General features: G+C 31.6%; 1 protein-coding gene across 1 annotated transcript in view; it reads left to right on the top strand.

Moving 5' to 3' along the window:
- The window catches only part of LOC136972932 (tudor domain-containing protein 15-like), a 58,801-nt gene that overhangs the window by 1,511 nt on the left and 31,523 nt on the right, over nt 1-25,767 (top strand). The window contains exons 2-7 of the mRNA XM_067267592.1: nt 2,504-2,642; nt 3,307-4,395; nt 7,739-7,851; nt 10,850-10,977; nt 13,343-13,546; nt 21,776-22,276. Of these exons, the coding sequence (XP_067123693.1) occupies nt 3,938-4,395; nt 7,739-7,851; nt 10,850-10,977; nt 13,343-13,546; nt 21,776-22,276 (1,404 nt within the window). The 5' untranslated portion in view covers nt 2,504-2,642; nt 3,307-3,937. The remainder of the gene's footprint in view (nt 1-2,503; nt 2,643-3,306; nt 4,396-7,738; nt 7,852-10,849; nt 10,978-13,342; nt 13,547-21,775; nt 22,277-25,767) is intronic.

Here is a 25,767-nt window from a genome sequence, read left to right as displayed (position 1 = left end):
AATCAATAACTAGTGACATTTAGCACATGGTGGCTTGCCAGTGGCTTTCCTCCGGGAGGTCAGTTGGGAGCACGGACAGCGGGAACAACCGCCATGTTTGCTGCCGTAAGTAACATTAACCGAAATGGCAATTGCGCGATGATCGGAAGTGTGTTGCTCTCTCCGCTCTTGTATTGCGTATTTAACCCTACTGGAGATGACCGTAGTTTGACGTCATGGTTTGCAGACTTTACCGCAAGATGATAGTACTAGCAACTATGGTGCCGTCTTCACGAGAACATTAAAAAAGTATGATAACTTCTTTATTTTTCGTCTCCGGTCCAAAAATAGGGTACCGTTGAACTCGTCTCGGTCTTGAGTTCAAATATATAATCAAAGTCCTGAAATTCCATAGGTGGTAATCTATAGTACACCCAAATAGTGTACTATTGTACTATAACCAATAATAATTATTTGAAAAGTGAATACTAGGAAAATGAAGGAATGAATCTTTGAAACTTTACCATGAAGTTTGCCACTTACTAGTGTCGTGGTTAAAATAAAAAATATTTTCTTGGTTGGCACGTCATCTGCCCGACCCTTGCATGCAACATGCCGTATCTGGTCTTTTTGAATAAATTTTTTGTTCGGATTTTGTATACGAAAAAACTAGTTGTTTTCTGTTTCTTTGTCGAAGGTCCTCTGGAGTCTACCTGTCCAGGAAACGTGCTTGTATTTTTGCCAACTTCAGTTACTCTTAGTCAATCTGCTAATGTTTTTGGAACTGATGATGTCAAAGTTGTCCATTGTCAAGTCGAGTTGTTTGCCAGAACCTTGTCCTTTGCCGTTTTTGCACTAGCTTTGGTCCGTTTTACTTTCTTCTTTAACTTGCTTTCTGTTATTTCTCTCTAAATTGAGAAGAAAGAAACATAGAACCTTCTCTTTAAAAATTTTTATTTGGTACAGGATGACTGCCGGCCGCGTGGTAACATTTTGGAGATCGTATGTTGTGTAGAGTTTTATATTGTGAAATTATATTTTATCTTAATATTACTATATAAAAAAATTTTTTAAAATGAAATTAACTACTACTTACTTTCAAAGTAGAATCAGAGTTACAAAAATAATTTTTGATGCGTTAAATACCAACAAGTACTTCTGAGCTCATTGTTTTCACAACCCTAACCAAACAAAATAGTCCTCAAAGTATGACCTATAATGATATTCTTCTGCATGTCTGTAGAATGCTGTTATCTAGCTCTGGTAGTGAAAATTAGTAATGGTCAGTACTATGACTCTCCCTTTCAGTACTGAGTAAAAAATTTGAATAATTGTTTTATTATAGAAATGCTTATGAATTAGAATATTGTTGAAGACTCCTGTAGCTACTTGAATTAAAATTTTGCACTAAATTTTTTTATTGAGAGTGTCAGTTTATAGAATATATTAACAATAGATACTGTATGTGAAATGACAAAGAATAGAATTGAATAAAATTAGAATGGAAATTTTTGTTGTCTGTAATTTTTTAATCTTTTATACTGAAGTGAAAGAATTAATTGTAGAAGCATAACTGCAACATTTGGTAAAAATTTACAAATAATATTAACACAAGGATTTAAGACATTAAATTTTAAAAGAAAATAGCACTTTACACAAGAAAAAATAGACTACTTAAAACATTTATCCATATAATAATTAAAATAAGACTGCAATATCTTTTATATTTGCAGTCTAACTAATTCCAATGTCTCATTTGCTACTGTCAGGCTCAAATCAACAAAGTATAATAATACAATTGATGAAAAGACTAAAATAACCATACTATCAACTATCATAAAAATGACTGAAGCTCATTATATCAATATGCAGTTTTTACCCCCCCCCTTTTTTTAACAAAAAATAAGTTTGAGGGTAAGACAATTCTGATTCTAAGATATATTTCAAAATTAGCAATTTAATGTAAAATTAAAACAGCAACTGCATGTTAAGTCTTTTTAAACTAACTTTTCCAACATCTGTAGCAGTGCCTAAGTTTTTCCAGCACTATCAGCATTGTGAAACTGTTGAAGAAAATGAATCTGTAGACATAAGTATTAAAAAATTACAACATTTAATATGTTTAATGTCTTCTGAACATTGTGGTTTTGCTTGATATATATTTGATAGTGAGTTTTCCCTTTTCAAGGTTTGAAGGCCAAATTTGCTAAGTCTCCTGTTGTAATTATTTAATGTTTATACAATGTAACAACAGTATATTTTAAAAGTAGATACCTAATCATAAATATGAAAAAACAATGAAATATCCATCTTCCCATGTACTTAAGTGAAATACTTGTCAAATTAATTTCATATTCTTTTCATTTTTATATATATATTTTTTTTTTTTTACTATGCAAACACATTTTATTATTTAGTTATAATTTTTATAATTTATTATTTAGTTTATCATTTAGTTATAATTTTAAAGTTTGAAGTAACTTTACACAATATACTATTATTAATTGGTAATTTTGAATTCCAGAATTTAAAAGATGTTTAAAAATATCAAGAGTGGACGAGATCCAATGGAAAAAGCAAAACAGCACATGAAAGTTAAATTTAATAATATCCTAAGTGAAAAAGAACTAATATTTAACTATGTTAATGAGCTGATAGCTAAGGTATTTATTTTACAGAGAATATCTTTCTTCATGCTTTTATTAGGAAAGGTGTACTTAAATTTTATCAAATTTGCTTTTAAAAAGTGCAGTATACAGTAATGACATACACCAAAATTGTGAATAAAGATTTAGTTTTTTGATGTTAAAGATATACATAAATATAACAATGATAAATTAAATCTGGCATTCATTTGGCTTTGATAAAAAAAATTGAAAATTCTTTAAATAATAATAATGATTTATCTTTCTGTACACACGACAATAATCTTTTGAGAGTTTTTGATTACTATAAATTTCTAAAACAGGTTATTTATCTTTTCTGGCCTATTTGTGTTAGAATTTTTGTCATCAGAAGGTGTTGATTTGATTAAAACTAATAAATGCCATTCAAATAAATATCTTATAGTTGAAATAATGGAAGATTCAAACTGCTATAATTTCAAATTATATTTACCAGATTATTATAAGTTTTTGAATATAAGATTTGATGATAATTGTATATTATAAAATTTAATTTTTCTCAGTTTCTGGATTTAATGTAGACACAATCTTTTATTCAAAAATAATTGATTCAATTTATTCTTTATAATTGATAAACATTATTAAATTGATAATTTTTTAATTAATCAAAAATTTTTTTCTTAATGCACTTAATTATTTTTAGGTTGAAAATCCATTTGTGAACTTACTTGAAGAAGAAGATCGAGTTAAATTTCTTAGTGGTTATCATGAAGTTAATCAAGAGCTTGAAGCTTGTCTTGAAAGATTATTTATTATCCAAATTATACTCAATTGCGAGCAGTCAGGAAAAAATGCAGAATGTTCTGATTATAGTAATTTCTGTAGCATAATTTCTTCAAGTGACTCTTCTAAAAAAGAACAACATTGTACATGGAATCAGAGTAAAGAGAATAATAATAATAATAAGGCACTAAATGGCATTCTTAATAATAGATTAAACTCTGTTACTCTTGATAATATAGAATTAGTTAATGCAGATGATAATTCATCTGATTTATTATTAAATACAAGATTATCTGAAGTAACAGTTAATAATGTATCACCTGAAATCACCTCAAAAACTTCATTCTCAAAAACAACTCCTGAAACTGTATCTGAGATGATAGCTAATTTATCAGAACAAAGTGATGACAGTACATTAAATACTTTCTATCAAAATCCTGTATCTACAGAATTATTGTTAACTGAAAATATTTCAGAATTTGAAAATAGAAATCAAGGAGATATTTCAAAATGGATACTTGGAAACAAATAATTGTTTTGAATGTGCATTTATGGATATAAACATTGCTAATGATTCAAATAATATTTTACAGAAGTCTGATTCATATAATTCTATCAAATCAAATGGTTGTATAAGTACTTCAGGAAAGTTTTCTATGAATGCTGCTGGTAAAAATAATTTTTTTCAAGATATTCAAGATACCAATTTTAACTCATTACATTTAAACAGTGAAAATTCACAAAATATTAATCAAAATGATCAAGATCTGAATAATATTTTATGTTCTGAAAATATATCTGATAAAAGAAATAATTGTGATGTTGAAGATGAAAATACTCAGTTAAATTTATATAGTAAAAAATTTTTAAAGCCTATTACTGATGTTCCTGCTTGTGATGTCTCTTTTAATGTTGTTCTTCCAATAAATGTAACATATGTAGAAAATTTAAGCAGCTTTTGGTTGCAGCCTAAGAAGAAGCAATTTGAAGAGCTTCTCAATCACTTACAGTAAGTTATTTTTAAAACTTTGAGTGTGGTGCATATTTACATAATAATCAAATGTAGATGTTTTTCATAGTAGTAGCAAGGTTGCAGCCGAAGTTTTCAATGTAAACGTCGGACATTCAGTACCGCCTTCCTGTAAGCCTAGAAGTTTGACAGTGGCATTTGGAACATCAAGCATGATTCCACTGATGTTCCAAAAGCCATTGTCAAACTTCTAGGTTTACAGGAAGGTGGTGCTGAACATCAGATGTTCACATCTTTGTGTTGAAAACTTTGACCACAACCTTGCTAGTAATTTTATATACAGTGGAAACTGGTTAACTCAAATCAGGGTAACTTGAGGTTGCATTTACTTGAAGACATTTTCTTTTTCCAGTTGCCTAGCATAGTGATTTACACATTAAATCAAACTGTTTAAACTTTTAACTGGAATGGGGTTTTGATACAGTATTTTCGTAAACTCCCCAGAATTTTCCACTAAATAAAATAATTAACGTCCATCTATCAGATAAACTAATCAGAAACTTTCTATAAAGCATAAGAACAAAGTATAACTAAAAGTAAACATTGCCAAGTGATGATGGGCAGTATCTAGGTCACAGCAGTGTGTGACCTAGATACTGTAATTGCCATTTGAACCTGATTTTTTTTCTAAACATTTTTTTTTTGTTTTATTTGATTGCTGATGAATTTCTCCAATTGATGTAATAAATAAATAGATTTTTCATAAGTTAATTTAAAAAAATACTATTATAATCAGATTCCATGTAAAATTTTAACCTTTGTTACATTTTTAAAATTTTGCCCTAATCATAAAGAGTGGTATGTTTGTGATTAAAAAAAATTGATTCTAGATGTGAAATATTAAAATTAAAAAAATTTCATACTAAACACTTAGGAATGAACTGATCAGCTGTTCAGGAAAGTATATTTGGTAGCTTATTTAACCATTTGGTTAAGCATTTTTGAGTTTCTGAATAACACCATGAGGTTTACATTGACCGTAATAAGACTCACAGAAACATTGTATGGATTGTTTATAATGGGTCGCCAGTAAACCAATGCACAACATCTTGATTTTTAGCTGGACCTCCATAACTGAAAACTTTTTTAACTTGACATCTGAATATTTTCACCTGACTGATTGGAGTTAATCAGGTTCCACCATATTAATTGGGATTTGTAGATAGAAATATGAAAGCACGAGTAACTTTAGAATAATTAACTTAAGATATCTTGTTTAATATTTTATTCAAGGCCACATCTGAGAGTAAATAAATAAACAGTTTTTTTGGGAAATCAAAAGTTTTTCCTTTTATGTGGAATAAAAAACTTATAACAGTTCCATTCACATGCTAAAATAGTCTTGAAAAATAAAGCCAAAAGCCTCGGCTGGCCATATAATAGGGGTTTAAGGCATCAGCCTATCTCTCTGGCATAATTGAAATCAAATTCAGGTGATTGTAAAACTAGGAGTTTTTCAACCACCTGAATTTGACTGGTACAGTCTATCCTCAGAATGGAAAAAGTAAAAAAAGCAAAAGCCAAAAGTCATGCTATTCTTATCCATACAAACATACAACAAACGAAACTCTATATCATAAGCAAATACACCAACAACTGCCATAAATGATCGGGCTAAATTTTGAATAAATGATTATAGATTAGAAATAAATTTGGCACTAGAGTTAGGCATTAGGCACCATCTCTTATTAAAATTAATAATTATAATATTTAATTAATTAATTTAGATTAAACTGGAAGAAAAGAATCAGTCCAAAGCAGGACTCGAACCCAAAACTCCCACTTACCGTGCGGATGCATTGCCAGTTACACTACCCAGACTTTTGGTCCGATCTCCTCTTCCAGCATATATAAGACTAAGATATAACCATCCACAGTTATTACAGTGCCACCTGGGGATACATTTGCACCCACAGCCATGAACATCCACTCAAGGCACTCAGTTGGCCATTGCAATCCCAGTAAGGTGTGTATATATATATATACACACACACACAAACATATTCCAGGTAGTGTAACTGGCATTGCATCCGCATGGTAAGCGGGAGTTGTGGGTTCAAGTTCTGCTTCAGGCTGATTCTTTCCTTCCAGTTTAATCTAAATTAATTAATTAAATATTATAATTATTAATTTTAATAAGAGATGGCACCTAATGCCTAACTCTAGTGCCAAATTTATTTCTAATCTATAATTATTTAATCATTTATCCAAAATTTAGCCCGATCATTTATGGCAGTTGTTGGTGTATTTGCTTATTCTTATCCATGTAAGAATATAAAATGATGATGATAAGCACAGTTTTACACTCAAAATGAATAATTTTATTATTATTATTTTCTGGTATCTCTATGTTCAATAAAACTTTAAACTTGTTGAGACTTACGAAAAGTTTTTTGTTGTAATTATAAAAGATTCAATTGATGATAGACTATTAGATAATGTAAAAATTCTGATTATCATCATGAGATTGAGTTACTGTTATTTGAAGATATTTCAGTCTTCAAATAACTGTCTGAAATAACTGTTTTCAATTAGAATTTGGCTTCCAAGATTTCTGGATCCCAAAATCCTGGAAATTATTATTATTAATTTTAAGCTTGATTTTCCCAGAGAATGAGATAAATCTGTAGGAATCCAATTTATACATATAATTAAATTGGAAAAAAATGAACAATTTACAAATAAATAAAATATATCATATAACTCTAAATATGGTTGTCATGTTGCATGTTTTCTTTAGAGGCTATAACTTTTAAGTTGTTTGGCCATTAAAACAGGTTTGGATACTTCTTCATAATTGTTTTAAGATTTAATTTTTTTTTATGATGTCAAGAATTAACAGACTTAATGAATCCATCATATGGAAATACATTGAACTATTTTAGAAGGAAATGAAAAGGTGAAATTCAAAATGGGCAATACTATCTTTAAGTGTATAGGATGCTCTATATGCAACTTCTACATTTAATTTCATTTAGAAAGTTTTCATTTATATGTGTAGTATAATATAAAATGATTATTAAAATAATCAGACTTTAAAAGAATTATTAAATGATAACTTTTAGATTTCAATTTAATGCATAAAGTATAGTTCTTTTACATAACTTGATTTTCTGTTTTTAATATTTTGAATCAATTTTGATGTGCAAAAAATTTACACTAAAATTGATTTTTTGATGAAATCAAAAATACAGCTGATAATTTTAGTGTGAAATAAAAATTAAGAGAAACTAAATCAAATTACTAAATTACAAATTTTAATATTTAATTATAAAATTTATTTTATGACAGTCTTGAATTTACTGTATATTTTAATTATTAGATCTGCTGAAGTCGTCAAATGTGAATATACAGTTAGTGTAGGTCAATATTTCCTCGCACCGTATGTAAAAGATAATTTGCTTCATAGAGTGAAGGTGTTGAAGCTATTATTAGGTAAATTAAATACGGGGGCTATTTTTTAAATAAGGTCCATTTGTGAATGAGAATGACGCTCAATTGCAGCAGTGTGCATGAGCATCTGCTTTCAGCATGCTTTGCATGTGTTTAGATGCCATTTTCAGCCGTATCGTCTGTCTGTGTGCTGAGCTGTAAAAGTTTATAATGTTTAAGAAAATTGAGTCACCTGCTGACTGTAAGATATGATCTGTTATTCGATTTCAGCACGAAAGATCATGGTAACTGCCTCTTGGGACAGGAAAGAAACTTTGTTACTGGATTTTATGCCAAGAGGCATAACAGTCAATTCTGATGCTTATTGTGTGACCTTGAGAAAACTCCGCCGTGCCATACAAGACAAGTGGCATGGCCTAATGTCTTCCAGCAGCAGGCGGCAGATTTCTTTGAAGTCGGAATTTTAAAAAATTTTGAGTGGTATAACAAATGTTTGAACAAAAATGGAAATTATGAAGAAACGTAGATAAAAGTATGTAGAATATGGGAAAAAATATATTTTAATGATATTTACAATATTTTTCTTCTTATCAAAAAACGGACCTTATTTAAAAAATACCCTTTGTATAATTGATTTTTAATTTGATTTGAAAGTTTTATATTAACATTAAAAACTTCAAACTAAAATGATTTCTTTAAAACATTTTTTTTGTTGAAAACAATCTTCACCTGTCAGTACCGGTACACATAATGTTCAATACAGCATCATCAACCTTTACATTTCCGGTAAAAAGACGAAAAAATAGCAGAAAAACTAACGTTTTCGAATCTCACATCGAGATCTTCTTCAGGTTTGTTACTAGAATGTAATGGAATTTGAACTCTTTCAAAGTTTAAAAGATCGAACATCTTGAGCGTGCAATGACGATGCAAAAATATATGATAAATTTAATAGACCCGAGTCTACAATCATAACGTCGTAAAATATTCCTAAATAAAAACGTGACTATCATTGCGGATTCACCTCAGAAATATACCGCCACACGTATGATAAAATGTTGTCGTCTTTGTAATTAATGCATTTCCCCGATTTAGTAGCCCTGTAAATCTCCAGGGTCTCCAATGCCCTGATGTGGTCAGTTTTGAACAACTTCTTAATGAGGGTGGTGTTATCGAAGTCGGCTCGTATATCGGGGTCGGTGATGTACGTCGACAGGGCGGTGGTGTGTCTTTTTTCGGGAACGTCATTCTTATGCTCAGAGACCCTTTTTTGGACGGATCTCTTGGTAGATCCAACATACACTAGGTCCCTTTGGAACCTGTGGTCTCTTAACAGGATACTGTATACTCCCGGTGCCCTTAAAATGTCCAGTTTGTCTTTGGCGTTTCTGAGAAGTTTCACACACACAGATAACAGATAGCGCTCAAATCACAGTGCTTGATTTTCAGGCTCTGTATCCATCCATCAAACTCCAACCTTGCTTCTGCGCCCTCAGGGACGTCTTGCTGGCCAAATATGGTTTTCCAGCACACCGCAAACATATACTTGAACTCACACATCTAATGTGCTACAATTTGCTGTTTAGGTTCGGCAATACAACATATTTACAAAAAAGAGGGGTACCCATGGGGAGCCCAATTTCAGGCGACCTATGTGAGTTGGTTATACGACAATTAGAGAGGGATGTCATTCCCTTGTTTACACCTGACATTATTTTGTACCGTAGGTACGTCGATGACGTACTTATCATATGGAAGAGTGAGCCGAAGGTCAATGATTTTTTGCACATCGTAAATGACAACCCGTTTGGTCTAACCCTCAAGCTTGATCAACTATCGGACACCAGAGTACATTTTTTAGACGTCACCATTCAGCTCAATGTAAACAATATTGAGACGCGGGTATACTACAAACCCGGCTACCTACCTATGTACATACCTGCTGGGTCTGAAGATCCGTACCCTTATAAGATGGCGGCGTTCAGGGCGTTAGTAAATAGGGCATTCACCCATAACACTAAAAGAGAGGACACGATCGCAGAACTAAAACACATTGAAGACATTGCCACCAGCCATGGTTACGGAAGTAGCCTTATCTGCAGTTTAGTTCATAATTTTTGTAATACAAACACAGCGCATCACACCTCTGCAGGGCGGAGTGAGTCTAATTCGAGTCCCGACATGCACACGGTTGTACTATACAACAAAGACCTCCATTCCTTGTATAGGGAAATAGCGCCAATGAAAGGCACTAAGTTGGCGTACATGAGAACGCCATCTATCTACACCCTTCTCAGAAACGCCAAAGACAAACCGGACATTTTAAGGGCACCGGGAGTATACAGTATCCCGTTAAGAGACCACAGGTTCCAAAGGGACCTAGTGTATATTGGATCTACCAAGAGATTCGTCCAAAAAGGGTCTCTGAGCATAAGAATGACATTGCCAAAAAAAGACACATCACCGCCCTGTCGACGTACGCCACCGACCCCGATATACGAGCCGACTTCGATAACGCCACCCTCATTAAGAAGTCGTTCAAAACTGACCACATTAGGGCATTGGAGACCCTGGAGATGTACAGGGCTACTAAATCGGGGAAATGCGTTAATTACAAAGACAACAACGTTTTATCATACGCGTGGCGGTATATTTCTGAGGTGAATCCGCAATGATAGTCACATTTTTATTTCGGAATATTTTACGACGTTATGATTGTAGACTCGGGTCTATTAAATTTATCATATATTTTTGCATCGTCATTGCACGCTCAAGATGTTCGATCTTTTAAACTTTGAAAGAGTTCGAATTCCATTACATTCTAGTAACGAACCTGAAGAAGATCTTGATGTGAGATTCGAAAACGTTAGTTTTTCTGCTATTTTTTCATCTTTTTACCGGAAATGTAAAGGTTGATGATGCTGTATTGAACATTTTTTTTGTTTTAATGCTACATATGTATATTTTATATTTTTAATAAAACATTTTAATTTTTACAAAGGGAGATTTTATAATTTAATATAATTGTTTTGTATTTTAGAAAATAACTTATTAGTTCATTACATTGATTATGGTGATAAAGGTACTATTCCTATTTCATCCTTACAACTATTGCCGCCATCCTTTGCCATCATTCCTTCTCAAGCTATTTTATGTTTTTTAGAAGGAGTAAGTATATATTAATTTTTTTAAACTTTGATGTAATATTATTTAATAATTTAAGTTACAAAATAAAAACAATAGAGTATCATAAATTTATGTTAAACTTGGATACATAAATACAATGGGTGATCGGTTAACGAATGTAATCCATTCCAAGACCATGTTCATTATCTGAATTGTTCATTAACATATTATCAATTTACCATAGATTTTTGTGGGAACTTGATTAATTCATCTGAAGACCTCAAAAAAATAAATAAATTATATACTTTCTTACTGTGTTTATTTACATGTAATAACAAACTAAAAGCAATCTCTCTATTTTTTCATAGATGGCACATCTTGTTTCTCAGATAAGATTTTCATTGCTCCTTTATCTGCTCAGTCCTTTTGGTTATATATTTTTTAGCTAAGATTATATTTACTGTAGACCTGTTGAAGTCATCTGCCTACAATATCAGACATCTTCTGTCTACTCTTTACCTTGGCTATTATCTCTTGCTTAGTTTCTACAGTGAACACAGTTCTTGACACTCCACTCTTTTTAGGCCCTTTAATATTATGTTATTTAAATAAACGGTTCAGAAAAACACTTTCATTCAGATAAACCATGTATAGATGCCACTAAAATATAGTTTTACAAATCTTAAATGCAGCATCACTTCTTCTTGTGTTTGTTCTGTTGTGTGTTCGTTATCTGAACGTGTGTTTGTTGTCTGAACATAAAATTTACACTTCATGTTTTCAGTTTTTATGAAATACAATAAAATTGAACACACTGCATACTTACATTGACATACTACTAATAATAACAATTTTTATAACTTTTATCAACGATTATTTAAAAATGCTAGCAAGAGCTCTTGCATGATTTTTCTGGCACTTGAACAGGAAGTTAAGAGAACCTGGAAGAAAGTGTGATAATTTTTAATTATACTTTGATGTAAAATTTAAATAAAAGCTTAAAAGGAATAGTTTTGTTGAATCATGATAAATATTTCTATTCAAAAAAAGAATATTAAAGTTAAAAAATTATCATCATCAGGAGAAACTAAAGTTTTCCCTGATAATAATTATTAGGATCATTATAATCATTAATAATCATTTTCCATAGTGTGGGGCTCATCCCAAAAATTGGAAAACACCGGTGTAAACATCTGTGCCAGTAGTTTTCAACTGGAGTGCTGCAACAAGACATTAGGGATGCCATGAAATATTGCTAGGCATTTCCATAACACTTCTTAAATATACTATTAAAAATATGAGAAACACAACTTGACATTGATAAAGAAGTGGGAGTGCCACAAGAAAAAAAAATTATCAAGTTGAGGGTAGCCTCTACTAGAAAAAAGTTGAAAAACATTGACCTATGCATTTAGTGCTAATAGTAGAACAATAAAATGTGTTTAAATATTTTTCATTTTTACTTTCCCAGCTGTTATATATAACAGAGCAAAAGTATGGCAATTGGTCAAAAAATAACCCCTCCCAAGATTTTTACATTTTTGGGCTCAGGATATCTCAAAACATCAAGAAATGCAGGAAAAAAAAAATTGGGGATTTTTTTTTATATGTATAGATGTTAGTGTGGGGGGCATGATTTTGTTCACTCTTTTTGAAGCTTAATAACTGCTATGATTTTTGTCAAAAATTTCTAAAATTTAGCAGGGAGGTTTGTTATTGATGCTATTTAATTTTGGTAGTTAAAGGTTGAGGAGTGGGGAAACAGGGGAATTGTGTATCATATCTCAAGTGGGATAGGACTTAATGACAATTTTATGTGTTATTAGTATTTATACTTTTTTCATAAAACTTGCCCCTACCTTCAGAATTAAGCTTTTTGCCATTAAAAAAATAAAAAGTTTTTAATAAAATATCATAACAGATGGTGCCACCAAATGCTGCTAGGAAAGTTAAGCAACTTGTTGCTTGATTTTTCTATAATGAATAAGATTTTATTTTGATGTTTTTGAATATACAAAGATAAATTTTATTATACTACATTGAATACATTACTTGAGAAAAAGGTATGTAAACTAGAGTATTCACTACAATGAGTAGCATTCAGTATTTGTCAATGTTTTGGATGCTAGAAGTTGGAAAAGCATAGTTTGATGACTTAAGAGTCAGATTTCGTGGGAGTAAGAATAGGTTAACCCATCCATTCACCATCTATGTATATCAAAACATGTAAAATGAGACCATACTATATTCAATTGAATCATATTTTCATAATTTATTTAATATACTTAACTTCATCTTTTAAACTCAACTTTGTAAAATTTTATTACATGCAGTTTTGATATTTTCATATAATGTACAAATATATATTTATTTCTTTAATTACATAAAATAATTTATGTATTTTCAGATACATTCTGAAGGACTGGTTTTAGATTTTTTTAGAGATCTTGTATCTACTGAAGATGTTTTTGCTGTTATTTCTCCTCCAGTTGAAGAACATTATCCAGTAAAATTATTTATAAAGTCATCAAATGAAAACGAAACTTTATTTGAAATGGTTGACATTATACAATATATATTTAATCATATGAAGAAGTCTTGTGTGTCCAAAGTAAGTTCATAAATAAAAGTATTAATACTGTTAGAAAATGACAAATATTTTAATATCCATTTTAGTATTTCAATATTAACATGCTTGAGAACTCAATATTTTAAAAGAATGTAGTTGAATATTAAATAAAATATTAGTCTAGAAGGTAGTACATTAGAGCATTGCTTATGCAAACATCATTCATCCAAATTATCAGTTATTCACACTGCTGCTGATAAAAAAAAAGTTATGTAAAAAATAAACTTATCCAAGTTTGCATTACACTTGTTTCTACAGTACCATGAAAGAAATTTGTTGATTGTTTTTTTTTTATATAAAACGAATAAACATTCTCTTGATTTTCAGTTTAGTTTCTATTCATTTTACTTTCCTGACTGTTATGTATACATAACAAGAGAAAGTATGGGAATCATGTCAAATTTGACCCTCCAAGTTTTTTGTAAATCTCCACATTTTGAGACTTCCTGAATCTAAAAAAGTAAAAAAAATTGGCAAAAACATTGTGTGTGTTGGCATCTATTTTGCTTAGTATGTCAGGATGGGGTAAAGATTAAGAAACAAAATTTGGCAAGGTGACTTGTATATGGGGCCATTGATACTATTAAATTTCGGTGGTGAAAGATCAAGAGGGTGGGGAGATAGAGAGGAGTTCCTGTATCTCGAGAGGGATAGGAGTTAATGAAGATTTTATTCGTTATTAACACACACACTCTCTTTTATAAAACTCACTCCTATCCTCAAAATTAAGCTTTTTGCCATTTTATAGTAATTAAAAATATAAAAAGTTTTTATAACAAAATCTGATAACAGGTGGTACCCACACAATTTTTTTGTTTAGTAATATAAAATTTTTTAAAAATAAAATTTCATAACAGCTGGGAAAGTTACACAACTCTCGTTGCTATAGTTTATTGCTTTGCAGCATGCCTTCCATTTTCCACTTTAGGTCTCTGGATAATACTCATAAATTCAGATCTTGTGACATGTAATGGCTCTCTTAAGGAAATCTGTATCTTTCTCAATTTCAATCCACTCCCAGCAACAATCAATTATTGTTGGTTTTTTGATTTGGAGTCAAAACAGCAGGACAATCTTTATATACAGTTTTTGCTTTAAGAAATCCTTTAAAATCTTGTGAATGCTTCTTTTGCTGATATTTAATTTTCAGCAATCATTTCTGTGTTACTTAATGGTCTATTGGCACAAGATTACTGATTGGAGCAAGTAATAAAGCAAATAGAAAAAGTTTTATTTTCCCTTGGTAAACCTCAGCATGTCCACATTTGTTGCACAAACAATGTCCAATCTGTATTTGAACTCTCTCCAAGTGTTCCTGATCATATCAATTGGAATTATTCTGATTGCCTGTTTCATGCATTTTTTAAAATTTCTTCACGCTCGGTACCCTTTTGTGTATACCCAATCCTTAACAAATCCAAAATTAAAAAAATAAGAGGTCAGATTGGATGAGTGAGGAGGCCAAGCAATGAAATATCCTTGGCCTATCCATTGATCTGGGAAAGTTGCATCGAGATTATACAAGACTTCCATTGACCATTGTGGAGGTGCTCAATCCTGTTAGAAAATCACATTTGCTTGCCTAGACTCTGTTTCCCAAAGCCAAAGTATGCACATTGTTTTCTCTGCAGTGTTGCCATTTTCTGATAAAGATTACTGGAAATGTTTCTAACATGAAGAAAATAATATTTGAATTGCTTTATTATATGCAGCAACTGGTTTTTTTCTTCTCTCTAATGGTGTAATTTTTATGAACATTGTAATGAGGTGAATAATTTTTGGACACCCTGTATATGAATATAATATACAGGGTGTAATAGGTGTGTAAAAAATTTCAGGGGTTGTAAGAAGTTAATTTTGAGTCAAAAACTCTAGGGCCATTTTTTGATTTTTGAAGTGTTTATTTTGAGTTATGAACGATTTTAAAAAAATATGATGTCACTTCCTGTTTAGTGAAATGCCATCTGATGTATGAAAATATTTGTTGATAATTGCACATTAGTGTTATATCCATTACTTATTTATCTGCAATTTTATTAATTTGTTACTTGGATTTTGAGTCATTTGTAACAATAAACATCGCTAAACCCAATATATATTATAAGACTAGACACCAACCACTTTTTCACTTTCACTTTTTAAAACTCTTTATTGATCAATGCCTTGGCACCGCTAGGCATAGCCAAGGAAATAGTACATAAAGGTTACTTATTCAAGATAAACATTTGATGTTACAGATTTACAAAAATAAATGTGTGATGTACTTATATACCTATTAACAAACCAACACAAGCAGCAAAGAACAATATGTACAGACACTAAAGGCTACCTGCCAGTAGTGGAGGAAAAAGGGGGTTGAAAACCCTTGTAGACAATGTCCATGACAGCATTTTAACAGTTAGAACTGCCACGGGCGATACAATAAAGCCAATTAGGATAACAGTACTAATACATAAGACATAAAACAAAGCAAAGAAGTGGCTAAGATACAGTTAAACCACAAAACCAGGATGAGGCTAAGTCACAGTAGTTCTCCTAAAGTATGTTTTGATAAGGTCCTTGGTAGCTTGGAACAAATTACCATCCTGAATCAGTACACTGAGGTTGGGCGACCAGCCAGAGTCACAGGGCAACAAAGCAGTAACGCGTGTCTGCATGTCATAGGGCACTCCAAAAGATGGTGACGAGCACCATCAGGAACACCGCATGTAGTACAGTTTTGCTGATTGGATAACCTGAACCTGTGTAGATACTGATAAAACTTGCCATGCTCCGTGTAGAATTGGGTAAGGCAGTGCTCAATGTCTCTCTTAACAGAAGTAGAGATCAAAGGAAAAAAATCCCTCGTTAGGCTGTTAGTTTGGGTATTCCAGCTGCGTTGCCACTTGTCTCTAGCATCCTCTTTAAATCTTTGTATCATGTAGCTCTGTGGTGTTGCCTTGTAGGTTGGGTCAACACAGGAAGTGGCAACCAAAACGAGTGAGCTCATCCGCCCGCTCATTGCCGACCTTCCCAGAGTGTCCTTTAATCCACACAACTTTCAAATCTGTTGTTGCTGTTATGTAGTTCAAGTAGTATGCTGTTAACTAGTGGTAGTGCCAGTTGTAGTTTGAGATGGCCTGCACTGATGAACAAGAGTCCGTGAATATATTAATATTGTTGAGGTTGAACATGATATTACACCACTTGATTGCTGACAGGATGGCCCGGAGCTCCACCTGATAAGCTGAGCAGGTGCTCCCAAGCCTATCAGAGAAGTTGTAGACTTCCATATTATCCTGAAATGCCACAAATGTGCACCCTACTTCATCATCATTCTTTGACCCGTCCGTAAAAATATTAAGGGTCTGATCTGGCCAAGGCTGACTGTGTACAAGTGGCCATTCATTGGGGTCAACACTGGGAGTACCATTGTGAGACATCTCGATGTTGTCAAAGACCCTGTTGTTAAGATCAATGCCAGTGCTTTTCCTCATGTTCCATCTTTGCACAACAGTACCAATCTCTAAGTTAATCGGTCATTTTCCAGCAATCGCCTGCAAGGCAACGGTAGAGGTGGTTGAGTAGGCCCTGCAGAAGCGGAGAAGAGCCCTCCTCTGGGCACTCAATAGCTTCCTATCAATGTGGGTCATCCCCAGCCCCTTGGCCCAGACTGGTGCAGTATAACATATCATAGGAAGGAAAACTGAGTCGTAAATGATGCTCATGATACGTGGACTTAAGCCCCATTTTGATTTAGCCACTTTCGACATGGCATTGAAGAGCAAATTGGTCTTGTCACAGGTTTGCTTTATATGTGAGATCCAGCTAAGTTTGTGATGGAGGATGACCCCCAGGTATTTAGAGTGGTAACCACCCGTACACTGTGATTTCCCATACGTATGGTCGGGACCCTTCGGTACAGATGTGGGGCCCTCGGTCTGGAGAAGACAATCCCCTTAGTCTTACTAGGGTTGAACACCAATTTATTTTTACTGCCCCAGTCCTGTATTCACTAGACACCAACCAAATACCAAAACTCTTATCGGGCTAGTTTAAGGCTAATTACTAAATGAATTACGTACCAATTTGGCTCTAGAGGTAAGCATTAGCTGCCATCTCATATTAACATTAATAATTATAATTTAATTAATTAATTTAAATAATTTAGAACTGCTGGGAGAAAAAAAAATTGGCCCGGAGCGGGACTCGAACCCACAACTCCTGCTTACCGTGCAGATGCGTTGCCAGTTATGCTATCCGGACCTCCAGTTTGATCTCCCCATCCAGCATATATAAACTAACGTTATAACCATCGACGGTTATTACAACGCTGGCTGGGGACACATTCAGCGCCCACATTCTCATAAGTCACTCTTATGCTTTTGTATATGAATTATATAGAATTTGTTAGTAAATAATAATAAATAATTTTTTTTCTTTTTTTCAAAGCCATGTAAATTTATGGTTGTTGATTAATAACAGAATTTTAATAAAACATTTAATTTTTAATAATTTGGCAGTTATAAAAGAAAATATATGACTGTTAATTAGAAAAAATAACTAATTAAAACATTGGAGAAGCAAAACATATGTGCATAGGAAGTCAAATGCTGTTTTATTTTGTCAATGTGCCATACCATACTGTAAGGGACGCGAGGGTAAGGGAATTTGTACAAAGTTGGTCAGGGAAAGACAGAAATTAAAACAAAAATTTGAGTAGGAACCCTGATCAAAGTTCTTACTGACATTATTGAACAATTTTATTTTAAATAACAAATAACTTATTTACAAAATGTTTGAAATGGCATCCATCAGCTTGGAAACAGCCTTCTTCAGCCCATCAATGTAAGGATAGACAGCATGTACAAACACTCCTGGGCAATTTTTGATTGAATTGCAACCATCTTGTTCTTCACTGGAGTTCTATAAGATTCAGAACGTCATATACCATAGATTTTAAATGGCCTCAAACAAAAAAATAATCTAGGGATTCAGATCAGGTGACTATGCAGTCCAAACAGCACTCCCACCTCAATCTATCTGCCGTGTAAATGGTATTGAGGTAAGCTCTGGACAATAAGCTGAAATGTGCAGGTGCACCATTGTGTATGAACCACATGTACCATCATGTTGTTAGAGGCACATTTTTAAGAAATTGTAGTAAAAAGTGTTCCAAGAAGTGCTGATAGGTGAGGCCAGTTGTTGAGGTAATGTATGAGGTCCAATTAAATAATCACAAACAATTCTGGACTAAACATTTACAGAAAATTGCTGCTGATGAGACTGCACAATGACACTATGGGGATTAACTTCTGACCAGTGGTGCATGTTATGTGAATTAATAATCCCATCTCATGAAAAAGTTGCTTCATCCATGAAAAGAATGTTATTCAGAAATGTGGGTTTTTGAGCACATTGATGCAAAAGCCATTGATAAAACTCCACTTATTGAGAGTAATCATTCAGATTCAGTGCCTGCACCTTCTGTAGATGATATGGATGCATATGCTGTGCATGCAAAGTACATCAAACTGTCATATAGTTAACACCTGTGATTACACCAACCTTCTTAGTACTTGTGCTGGGATCATTTCTGCCAGTTGAAGGGCCAGGTCTTGGATATTCTGGTTGCCATTTGATGGTCGTCCCTCACTTTTACTAGGTATAATTATCTGTGTTTCCTCTCAGATGTCTGTCTACAGCAGTGAAAGTTTGATGATTGGGCACTCTTTTGCCAGGGAAAGTTTTTTGGTACAGTTGTCTAGCTTCAAGTGCATTCCCACAAGCTTGCCCATGCATCAAATCCATATCAGTGTATTCCAAAAACGTAAATTCAGATGATATTAAAAAAATCACTTTGGTCAACACAAACTAATCACTGTTGACGAACAAATACAAATAACACAAACACTTTAAGTTAGTAAGTCAAAAGTACCATATTACTCGAAGATGTTCAAATATGGAAATTAGTATTAAAATTAGCAGTATATTTAAATGTTTAAAACATTCTATATTTGAAGATGTTCTAAGAACATTTTCAAATATGCAAATTTTGGCTAACTGTGGAACTTTCCACCAGCCTGAAGCAGATGTATAAAGTTAAGCCATGTATTGTTACAGAAAATACTCAAAATCCAAGTAACAAATTAATAAAATTGCAGATGATAAGTAATGGATATCAAATTAACATGCAATTATCAAGAAATATTTTCATACATCAGAGGGCATTTTGACATTGACAGGAAGTGACATTGTATTTTTTTTAATTGTTTATAACTCAAAATGAACATTTCAAATTAAGAAATGGTTCTAGAGTTTTTGACTTGAAATTAATCCCTCTACAACCCCTCAAATTTTTTTGATATTTTCTGTTACACCCTGTGTATTAATATAGTTTGTCAATATACATGAGTCTGCTTACAAGTTAGGGCTTCTGTTAATTGGTGGGTGGATATCTTTTGTCAGCTGACAGTTTCTAATTATTTATAAAATAAATAGTTACAAAATTTATTCAAATTAGATGCAAATACTAAAAACAACAATTCTTTTCTACAGTTTTGATTTTCTTGAGATTATTTTTGTTTAGACATGTACATTAAACAACATTAAATCTGGCACTGCTTGTATTATCTTGGGGCCCACATGCTTCTGCCAGTATTGTGAGAACTGGGAATTTGTTATGGAACATTTTTACATTTTTAAAAAAGATTTCTAGTCAATATTTTAGAATATTTTTTTAAAGCTGTAAAAGGTAGAAAGTTTATCTTGTCATCTTTATATTTCCTGTGAATCATAGGGAAGTGACAGTAACACTTCATGGTTCCCTTAGGAACAGTGTGAAAGGAATCGTGGACACTCCACATTGGTCCACTGATTCTGTATAAAAGGTGAAGATTGCGTATTTACCACGCTTTTCATCATGAATATCATGCCAGTAGACAAGTAGATAATTCCCTTGATGTTTTCACCTTATTTTTGGTGCATCGATCCCATCATGAAAAAATGATGTGATAAGTCCTCTCATTCCAAGCAAAGGTTCCCACAATATATTTCCAGGTAAACAATAATGATTACTGTAAACTCTCATATCAACAAATATATATAGAACTCTTGGTAGAATAGATTAAATATTAGTATAATGACTTTATTGAAATTTGAGCTTATCTAATGTTTGATATTAATCCATTGTAATACTTTTTTTATTTTTGTGTATATAAGTTATATAGTTATTTTATAGTTAATCAAGGCTATTCCATTATCGTTTCCTACAAATTAATGTCCCTTCTATCACTTGGATTTATCCATTTCGGTGCAAGTTAGGACATATATCTGAACTTCCTAACTGGTGTTAAAAACAGACAATTGAATGATCTTATGATCTTTCAAAACAGAATAAAATATAATTATTCATCCTGAACAGTGAGTGAGGTCTCATAACCCTTGATCTCACACTATCATCAGCCTGAGTTTATCTTTGGGCTCAAGCATTTTTGCTGGTATCATTCCCCCAAGTTATCTCAGGTCTGTACATTGAGGTTAACACATGGTGGCACTAGTTTTGTATCAGTTTTATTATTTAAAGAAAGAGAATGATTCTGCTAAATAATAATAATAGTTTCCTAATGATTTTTTAAAATATTTATATTTTTTCCTTTTTTTGATGAACATTACAGATGTCCTCAGATTTATGCTTGCACCATGTGGCAGCTGTGTAAAATTTCAAATGCTCATAAATTCTGATAAGTGCATCTTTCAAAAAAATGTTTTAGATAAAGTTTGTTTTTGATATAGAATAATAATGATGCAATAAAAAATGTTGGTTATCATTTAAGAAAATGAAGTTGACTCTGTTTTCACCGATTCGATAATCAGTGAAAACAGTTTCATCGTGGTGTCACCTATGATGAAACTGATTGCTCCATCTTGTAGTCGCCTGAAGTTAATATTTTTGGTTTAATGAATTTTTTTGTAATATGCATACTTTTTAAGTTAATTCAGTGGCTTGATTAAAATAGAATACCCAATATATAAATTTTGTATTCTATTAATAACTGTTAATTGATTTAATGTTAATTTTTCTAATGATTAAAATTGCAATTCAAGATATTTTATAAATTTTAATTGTAAAGTTTTTTAAATTAAATTATTAGTTAGTTAGTTTTTCTATGAAACTTTATCCATTTATGCTGTATAATAAACTTCTAAATTCAGAAATAATATTTTTTACAGGATATTCTGATTTCTGACTCAACATTTGAAAATTCAAGACCAATTGAATCTGCGTGTCAAGATGCTGAAATCGACAAGCTGAAGGAATGTGAATATACGATGCTGTCAAATAACGGTTCTAATGATATCTCATCTATTGAAAACAGTTTTTTAAAAGACATAAAATATGAAATGCTTGAATTTGGTACTAATTTTCATAGAAATTGGAGTCTTAGAGTGCCTGAACCTGATATTGAATACATTGGAGATAATTCTATACTTATAATGTTAACCTCTATTACTAGTCCTAGTGAATTTTTTGCCAACATTATATCAAGTAGTAGTAACTTATTAGATATATTAGAAGAAAGAATGAATATATTTTATGAGACATGGAATATGAAATGTATTAATGAAGATAAATTAATACAGCCAGGCATATTTTGTTGTTGTAAAGATACTGATGGAAAGTGGTATAGAGCAAAACTCATAAAAATTCTTGAAGCTGAAGAAAATAATGAGGTAGCATATTTTATTTGTCTAAAAAATATTTAAGTTATAAGTTAGTGAAAACTTAATAATAATAATTACTCAATATATTATTATATGGATTTTATCATATAATAATATTTTATTATAAGTTAATATATATTTTAATTCATCATACAAGTAATAAATAAATAATCTACATAACACAAATCACACACACACACACTTTTTATATGTATAGGATGTTTATAGTCTTTTTTCTAGAAAAATACAATAACTAAAATTGTTTACATTTTGAAGAAAACCGGTATAATGCACTGGAACTTAGTAATCTATTCAAATTTTTATGCTGTCTTAAGATTATTAATATTTAATACAACTTTCATTATTATTGATACAAAATCATCTACAATTTTACAAATTTTATACATACCAGAGATGTAACTAGAAATTTCTGATTATGGATCACATGACTGATGGATTATGCACACTTAGCATAGGTAGGTAAGCTACTGCAAAATTTACAATAGTTCATGACCTACTAGCAACACTTTATTGTGCAAGGAGCTGCAATACTGTAATGGTAGCTCCTTGCATATTATATTGCAAACCAGTAATACATGACAGTGTTCAATACAAAATAAGGGCCGAACAAGAACAAGTATTAAGCTAGGCACTGACATGGAATTTTTAGTGTGTTTAGAATTGACTGTTTAGTTACATGGGTGACAGCTACAAAATCCTATGAGACTGTGCTCACATGCAACAGTTCTGTTGAGTAGGGTTTCTCAAACTGGATCCTGGTTGTTTTTTTTTTAACCTGGGAAATTCTTCTCATCCTGGGAAATTCTACAAATTTCTTCAAATTCACTTTTTTTTTTTTTTTTTGTTTTGTTTTGTTAAGGTTGAGGAAATTTTGCAAATAGAAAGTTTAATTAACTCATAAACTGTCAGAATACATTTGTATTTATTAATTTTAAACCTGCTTATTAGGTTTTTAAAGTTTTGCTCATTATGGCATGTCACAAATGGTCAATAATCAATATGTAGCTTATTTGTGGCAGGACTCTGAAAATTCTTTACTTATCAGAACCTGTAATATCTGGAATATGCTTATGCTGTCTTATTTTTTAACTATGCCCAGTAGCTTCAATAACTGTAATGCCAGGCTGTGCAAATTGGTCAAGGATACAAATGAGTATGAAGTCTGCAAGTGTGAAGTTTTTTCTTCACAAATCTGATTATTAAAGCCAAACAAACTGCTGAATTATTGGGCTATAAGCTTGATGTTTCTATTAAAGCAGCTGAGGTAGATAAATCAAGAATACTAGAGAACAAAAGAAGTACTACAATCTCAAAAACAAACTAGAAATCTTCCAGATTCCAGATGAAAAACACACAACACCTGTCTTCTCTTAAATGCATTAAACACAATTCCACTCACATCAATTGAATCAGAAAGGACATTCTCAGTAGCAGGACTTTTCATTACTAAAATAAGAATCAGATTGAGTGATCGGAGTATTGTGACCATCTTTGATTTTTAAAATCTTGATACAAAATATTATTGTAAATTTTTATAATATGTTTTATTTAAAAAACGAAAATTACCTTTTAAGTTAGAAGTTTGATCTAAGTTCATTTTTTTAAATTTTCAACTCAATTGAAAGCATTTTTTTGTTGTATGCAGTTTCCAGCAAACTTTAATAATATTTTTCTATTTGTGAAAATTTATGCATAATTCAAAGGTAATTTTTAATATATATCTTACCCAGCATTATTATGAGTTTGGAGGTTGTAGAACGAATTGAATTATAATTATTTTTCATTTTTTAAAATATACAAAATATCTTGAAATTAAATGATATTTTAAAAATAATTAATTTTATCCTGGGATCCCAGGAAACAGTTCACTTTTATCCTGAAATCCCGGAACAAACAAAAGACTGGGAAATGAGAAATCCTCGTTGAGAGATTATTTAGTTTGTATGAATTGCCCAACTATGATGTAAACTGCATGTTAAAACATATCTGCACTCATTTTCAACACTTAGACAACTCAGTTAATTTTTGATGTTTGTTATAGTAGTATGTTAGGATGTCTTCACGGGGAGGTAAGAAGAAGCAAATATATAATACTCAATATACAGTAGTGTTCACTTATAATGAACTTTCAGCAATAACAAATCAATTTTAAAAGTATGAATGAAACACCCATAAAAGCAATGTTATTTTTTTTTCTGGCTACAACAAATCTGTATATAGTGAACAATATTTGGATTTAAAAAAAGAGTTATACACATAATTGGTTATTGCTTATAACCAATTATGTGTATAAAAAATACTCTCAAGTTATTACTGGGGTTTTTAAATAAAAACTTTTTCCTGTAACATAATGGGAGTAACATGAAAGAGTTAAACAAAATGTAAGGGATCATGACCTAAACTGATCCAATGTGAGAACTGTTGCTTAACAGTTTCCCTGTTATCCCCCTGTAATCTTCTTCATTACTATAATCATCTTTGTTCACTCTAAAAATCACTTATAAAGTATTTGGCTCTAATTTCTCATATACAATTGAATTTGAATTCTAGTCAACTATATAATAGGTCCCAAATGTTTTCCAAGATTTTACACATTACTTCCCCTGGAATGATATAATTGGGCTGCAATTTGAAAAAATTGTAGATTTATAAATTCCCACTGTTGTCCATCTGTTTCTCTCTTTCCTTAATCTTGAGAACAGAGTTAGATAGATGAAAGCCAAGACCAGATATGGGAAGCTTAGGAGAAGGAGGTCCCGATTAACTGTATATGAACTTCCAATGCAAACTGGAAGACATGTTGTTTCAAGTAAAAAATTTTTCTCTGTAGAGTTGGATGATGGCACAACTCTGTTGTTAACAGGGCAAGTATTATGTACAGGGACAAGACAGTACTAATTTCATGTAGAGAGCATATATTTTAAATAAATAAAAAAAATATGATAATTTGCAGCCTGGCATTGTGATGTCACAACAAATAATTGCTCATTTTTAGTATATTTGTCTTTTGTACCTACATCATTTTAATACATTAAAATTTAGATTTCATGACCTAAACTGAAAAAAATTATTCAAGTTTGCTGGAAACTGCATACAACAAAAAAAAAAATGCTTTGAATTGAGTCGTAAGGTTAAAAAAAATGAACTTAGATCAAACTTCTAACTTAAAAGGTAACAGTTTAGGTCATGACTATTATATTGAATCACCTTAATACAAAAATTGTTTTGACAAATGTTTCACATTCAAAGATAAGTTTGGTCAAAAAAATAATTTTAATGCCATGCACATTTTCATTGGGAAATTTTGAGTTATTAATTGTATTTTTTTTTAATTTGTAGGGAAACAAAACTCTGATTCAAATTATCCCATTTATAGTCATCAACATTATCACATTTACTTGAAAGCAAAAATAAGAGTGAAAAGCAACTAAACAATAATACAATAACTACATAAAAAATTGGTTGATAGTAATTGTAAG

The sequence above is a fragment of the Centruroides vittatus genome, unplaced genomic scaffold (genome assembly GCF_030686945.1).
Source record: "Centruroides vittatus isolate TY-2023 unplaced genomic scaffold, ASM3068694v2 contig_3066, whole genome shotgun sequence".
Lineage (NCBI taxonomy): Eukaryota > Metazoa > Arthropoda > Arachnida > Scorpiones > Buthidae > Centruroides > Centruroides vittatus.
Note: the sequence above shows the minus strand (reverse complement) of the source record. Positions and strands in the feature narration are given on the sequence as shown.